At 36.6% G+C, this 6,530-nt stretch overlaps 1 protein-coding gene and 1 pseudogene across 1 annotated transcript; both read left to right on the top strand.

Moving 5' to 3' along the window:
* Positions 1-322: 322 nt before the first annotated feature.
* Positions 323-835, top strand: LOC21408135 (putative RING-H2 finger protein ATL69). Its single transcript, XM_010098383.1, has one exon. It carries the CDS (start codon positions 323-325, stop codon positions 833-835), a length of 513 nt encoding a protein of 170 aa, XP_010096685.1.
* Positions 836-3,818: 2,983 nt separating this feature from the next.
* On the top strand, positions 3,819-6,113 carry LOC112091634 (annotated as a pseudogene).
* Positions 6,114-6,530: the final 417 nt, after the last annotated feature.

The raw sequence follows: 6,530 nt of genomic DNA, 5'->3' as shown, positions 1-6,530 counted from the left end.
AAATAAAGTGCAAGTACAAAACTAAAAAAAAAAAAAAAAAATCAAGGACGTATATATATATTCTCAACTCGAACTTAATCCCTAATCAAATCCAATCTGGACTCAATCCAGTCCTTTAAAACAGGGATTTTTCTCTCAATTTTATAGGTGGTTGTTTTCCTGAACCGTAATTAGCAATCTGTAATCCTAGTGAAATACGAGTTAGTAATTTTAAAGCCAATAACATATATAAATACATATCCTACTTAGTTACTCTCTCGCTAGCTATATATACATTCACAAAAACGTAGAGACAAAGCAAATCAAAAGAAAAGACTACGCCATGCAGATCTCTCCCTCTCCTTCGCCAGTTTCTCCTCCAATATCTCCACCTGATCATATAACACACGAAGTACAAGGTTCCTTTCTTCAATGGGCCCCCTTACTCCTGATCGTCCTCGGAGTCCTTTCCGGGATTGTCGACATTAAAGTAAGCATCGATGCACATGATCAGGAGCAGACACAAGTTGCCCTGCAGCGCCTGAGGCTTCAGCGACCGTCGGCTCAACCTCAACCTAGTCCTACTGTGCCGCCTAGCGAGATGATCAGTTCGATTATTTGCACGTACCGGATCGAGAAGCCGGAGGCGGCAGCGGTGGCGGTGGAGAGTGGCGGCGACTGCGCTATTTGCTTGGAGGATTTCAAGTATGGAGACGAGTGTCGGATATTCGTGAGTTGCAATCATGGATTTCATAGGGCCTGCGTTGATGAGTGGCTCGTTCGTAATCGTCACTGCCCGCTTTGTCGCGGTTCTGTTAGAGGTTTGCGCTCAGCAAATGTAGACGATCAGGTTTAGAATTAGTTATTCTTATTCTTTATTTAAAAAAAAAAAAAAAAGTGCGCATATAAAAAAAAATTGAAATATTTAACAAATATTAGTTTTTTTTTTTTTTTTTTTTTGGAAACGAAAACCTAAAATTTCGTCTCAAATTTAGTTGTACTTCTTTATTATTTTTGGTTATTTTCTTAATAGATGAGTAGTTGAAAAAAAAAAAAAAAAGTTTCATAGAGTACATTTAGAAAACAAATTTTTGGATGGAGAAAATTGGATAGTAAATCACTTATGGGTAGATATAAAAAAAAAAGGGCATTTCAGAGTTTTTTTTTTTTTTTTTGATAGAAGGCATTTCAGAGCATTGTGTGACAAAAATGTTTATATAGGGATACATTAAACATTTACGAGGGTCATAGTTGAAAAAAAAAAAAAAGAGTAGAAGCAAAAATGTTTAGGTAATTGCAGATTTTAGATATTTATTTTAATAAGAGTAGATTAGGAAAAGAAAATAATGTAAAGAGATAGAATTGTAAGAACGGGCCGGCCCAAACCATTATAATTAGGGAGAAAGAGAAAAATTAGCCAAGATTTGAGATGAATTAAAATTAATAGGCTAATAATTTACATAAGTTAATAAATAGGCTAAATTACTGTTTTTGTCCATAACTTGTCTGGTTATGAACTATAACTTGACAAGTTATTGTCCATTTTTGTCGATAACTTATCCGGTTATAAACCATAACTTAACAAGTTTGTCCATAACTTATCTGGTTATGAACCATAACTTGATAAGTTATGACCTATTAATTTCTATAACTAAAAGTTGACATATATATTTTCTTAAGCTTTTTATATTGACATATTTTCTACTATTTCCGTTATAATTAAGCCCAGGCAGGCCGTGGGCCGGCCCTTATAAAAACAGCTTTCGGCAATTTGAAGATGGCAATATATTGAACAGCCTTAGAGGCCATACACTTAGCAAAATACAAATTTTAGCCACCAAAGATTTAATATCGTTATAAAGAGAATATGGCAATTTGAAGCCACTTATAGGATAAGTTGGAAATTATTAAACCTTAGCTTTAAGAGGAATTTCCATTCCAGAACTGGAGGCAAAAACAAAAAAACAAAAAACAAAAAAAACAAAAAAGAAACAGAAAAAAACAAGGATGCGTTTGGAATTCGTTTCAAAATAATTTTATTTTTTGTATGAAAATGGAAATGAAATCGTTTTCATTCTCAAACATGAATCATTTTTAAAAATGCGTTTGGTAGTTTTATCAAGATATTATTTTCAGTATTAAAAATTCCATTAATGTCTCCCTCTCTCTTTCTCTACTTGAGAGAGGAGAAAACGGAAACAAAAAATGAAAAATGACAAAAAGTTATTTTTCATTTCTCTCATATTTTACACTAAACCAAAAAATTATTTTTATTTCCGTTTTTTATCTTTAATTATGTCAAATACCGTTTTTCTCCCGTTTTCATTTTTTTTTTCTCGAAAAACATGAAAAACAAAAACAAAAACAACTTCAAACACAACATTTCTCCTGCAAAAACGAAAGCTTATTCCACAGGACCATATCTTATTGATATCTCCAAAGAGGCATGCATATCCCAACCAAAAATTAAAGCCCGTTCATTTTACCGATTCGAGTTTTGCTACAGTAAAAAGCTCTCAGAAATTGTCACACATCTAATTTTTTTATTACAATAAAATGCTCTCACATAAAGTCACATATTAATTCGAATTAAAAACTTAAATCAACGAACTAAACAGGTTCTAAGGTAAACCCAAATAAGATTTATGACAATCTCCGGCAATAATACCCAATTGGCCTTGAAATAAATCTTTGACATCTGAACATGTACATGTTTAGATAAAATCAGTTGTGGCCGATGTCGGTCGCAATTTGGGGAGCAGAAAATATATTCAAGGTTTTAGCTATCTTTTGCTGCTTGTCTCGTTGTTGAAATCTAATATTAAATTACAAGACAATCCATAAATAAATCACTTTTTTTGACAAAGAAGAATCACGTTGACACTGATACACAAGGGTGGAGTCCGTGGTGGTTTTTTCTTTTTTTTTTTTAAGTTGTTCAGGAATAAAGACAATCATTCTCTCCGTATTTGTTTTCTCCTATAAATCGCTAAATTTGTGTGGACTTGGGTTCTTTTTGTTATTTTTGGTTGTGTTCCCTCACCAAGCTATAACTTTGTGTGGGGTTTTTTTGTTATTTTTTATCTTCTATATATCTTTAGCAAAATTTCTCATTTCAGTGAGTTTAATCTGGACAAATACTAACTTTTAGAGATCGGTCTTTGCAGAAAGTTTGGTATAACCCTTTCGGGAGAGCCAACCGCGGAGGGAGAATTAAATGAGCCAAGAAAAGTGCTTTAAATTGTGTCCATTATCGAACCATGAATTCCTGTACTGGGACTCCAATGAATTTATCGATTTTGATTTGTTGTATTAGATTTTCTGTATTGAATTCTTTGTAAACTTCATAGTTTGTTGATTAATGAAATGTTCTTTTGCTTAAAAAAAAAATATCATGAATCACCTAATCTCATATTCGGATTTGCAAGTGATCAGATGCATAGATTTAGCCGTCTTAAATATGCTTCTTAACAATTAATTATTGTCCGGAAACATTCCAATTTGGGGATAAAATATGTATATGCTAGTCATGAACAACTAAAAGCATTGTATAATAGACTGATAGTGCTTCGATCAAGAAATCAGTTTTGGATTCAGTTTTATTCTATATTTCTTAATTCTTTTCTCGCATAGGTTTTTTTTTCTTAATGTAGAATTCAACAACCTTTCACTTGCAAAAAGTCGTGCATTTCCAAACTCCTTTTTATATATTGTTTCTCCAATTTTATGTGATTAAATTCCATAGCCAAAAAAGTTGTTTTCCCCTAAACAAGCAAATTTTGCATAACCCCTGTTAGCAACGGAAGACAGCAACCTCCAACAGCTTCCACAAGGGAACGATGACGTGGTGCTCGACGACGGCGGTGATGGTGCTAAAATCCTTGAGACACGGCCATTCTCTTTTGTTCTCTCTTACAATGTTAAGCTCCGTCAGAAATTGATCTTTCAATCTGCTCACGAGAAATGCCAGGCCGGTAACTAAGAAAATTCTTAACAACATCTCCGGCAAAACGTGTGATGGCGAAATACTCACACTGTTAGGTGCAAGCGGCTCATGCAAAATGACTTTGCTCGACGGTTTAGCAAACTGAACTGAGAAAGAGAACTTAAAAGGAACCGTAGATTTGAACGGCAAAATTTTGGACTTCGCCACTCGGCTTTCAAAATCGTTTGCGGCATATGTGATGCAAGGCGACTTGTTGTCCCCGATGCTCATGGTGGTAGAAATGCTAATGTTATAAGGAAAAATCTATCTTACCACGTCAGACGACAGATAGGCTCCACGTGGCCATTGTGTAAGAACGCTTAAAGGTCGATGTTGACCTCGCCCCCGTAGGCCCCGATAGTCGAAGCATCAGCTTTTCAGATTTTGAAGTTCAGTTGTTTCAAAGCGCCAACGATGGCAGTCGACTATTCAAATGGCTAAGACAGAGATGGTTCCAAAACCCTGTAGGCCGTCGATCCCATGCACGGATCGACAAGGACGAATGCTCTGTCTGGACTTGCTATCCAGGCCAAGTGAAAGCGGAGAGGGCAACGCAATCATTTATCTGACCCAAATTCCAAGAAGACCCCCTGAGGCGGTAAGAGAGAAAACTCTGGATTATGTGCAGGTATAAACAAAGCCACTGGCTAGAGAAATGATTACCAGCCTGTTGGCCGCCCAAAATAGACCAATAGGAAATCACGTGGGAGCCACAGAGCCCAATTATGGGTAGAATAGGTAGATGAATAGTCAGAAAGGCACTGTAGAGCTGAAGTCTAGATGAGTAGGACAGTAGGCTACTCGAGAGCAACCACAGAGCAACCACTTGCCTTAGTTTTCTCATTATGTAATATGTGTGATGTATTAGGTGCACAGGACGAGAGAGAGAGAGAGAGAGAGACTGGTACGAACATAAGAAACATAGCTTCTTGTAATCAAAAGAGAAAAAAGAAGGAAGAGAGAGGAGAATTTCCCAAAATGGATGTAGCTCTTGCATTGAGAGTGAATCACTATAAAATTTGGTGTTCTCATCGTTTCTTTTAGTTTCTTTCATATTCTGAAGAACTCCAACACAAAGTTCACTAAGCACATGTACAAACCATTACACTCTATCAATTGAACTTAATCGGATATAAAGTTGTCATTCTCGCGTGATTCAACCGGTAATCAAACTTATTACTAGATGGTAACCAGGTGTATTTTTGTTCAGCTAATGTTCGCGGCTGAGTTCTGGCTTCATCGAACGATGGGAGATTCCAAGTAGAAGGTGAGAGTTCAAGCATTGATTGACCAATTAGATGTCCAAATTAAGCGTTGTGAAGACGATAATCGGCGGTGAAGGCCACCTCGGAGTAACGGGTGGCATAATTAACGACCCTATTATCCTGTTTTTGGACGAACCGACATCAGGACTAGACTCGACGAGCCCGTTCACGGTGGTGAAGGTCCTGAAGAGAATCGCACGGAACGGCAGCATTGTCGTCATGTCGATTCACCAACCTACTTACTGAATTCTCGATTTTCTCGATCAATTGATCTTCCTCTCCCACGGAGAAGTTGTCTATAGAGGGTCTCCCAAAAATCGTCCTCTATTTTTCTCCAACTTCAGTCGACCGGTCCAGGCCAACACGAACTAGATTGAGTTTGTACTTGATCTAATATCCGAGCTCGAAAACAGAATCGATGGCATCAATGGCTTGGTGGAGTTCAACAGGACGTGGCAAAATCCTGAATTTTCAATCAACTCCATTGACAATGTTGGTGGGGATCTCTAAGAGCAAGTTAATCTCCAACAATGGTACTAATTTTGACAGAGTTCCGAGTTTTGCGAATCCATTATGGATTGAAATCCTGGTTCTACTTAAACGATGGATGACCAATTCACGGAGAGCACCTAGCATGTTCTTCACCCAATTGATTAAAGTCCTAACAACTGGGTTTTTCTTAGCCTCCTTATTTTGGGGAGTTCAAGAACGCCTTGAAATATTTTGCCTTTGCCATAGTACTTCCTTTCGTATCTACATGTTACTATCTCCCCATTTACATTCAAGAGCGATACATCTTCATCAGAGAAACTGCGTACAACAATTATCGTCGATCATCATACGTTCTCTCGTATTCCTTGAAGCCCGCCTACAATATATCTTAACCACTGTTCCTTGGCAATAATACCAAGGAAATTAGAATGATTAATAAGCTACAAGAGAGAAAGCTAGTTAACAGAGGTCAGGAAGAAAAAAATTCATCCAATAAGTTTGATATTCGATCGATCGACTTAAGGGATTGTATCTTGAACCAATACATATTCTATTTGATTCATTGTTTATTTTAAAAACGACATCAAATCACAAGAACTTCATGTCATGAATTTACTACAACAGCAGAAGATACAAATTTATTAAAAGCCATCTTCCATCATTTAAAAATGAAAGGATCATTTAAAATTTAAACATGGCGTTCTAAACTCTAAGTTAGTGACATAAAAGGCATAAAAATAAAGTGAAAGCGTCAAAGCGAAAGGCGTCCGTACGTTACAACAAACGACAACAACACTTTGGACGGTTTA

This window comes from Morus notabilis, unplaced genomic scaffold, assembly GCF_000414095.1.
Source record: "Morus notabilis unplaced genomic scaffold, ASM41409v2 Scaffold139, whole genome shotgun sequence".
Classification (NCBI taxonomy): domain Eukaryota; kingdom Viridiplantae; phylum Streptophyta; class Magnoliopsida; order Rosales; family Moraceae; genus Morus; species Morus notabilis.
Note: the sequence above shows the minus strand (reverse complement) of the source record. Positions and strands in the feature narration are given on the sequence as shown.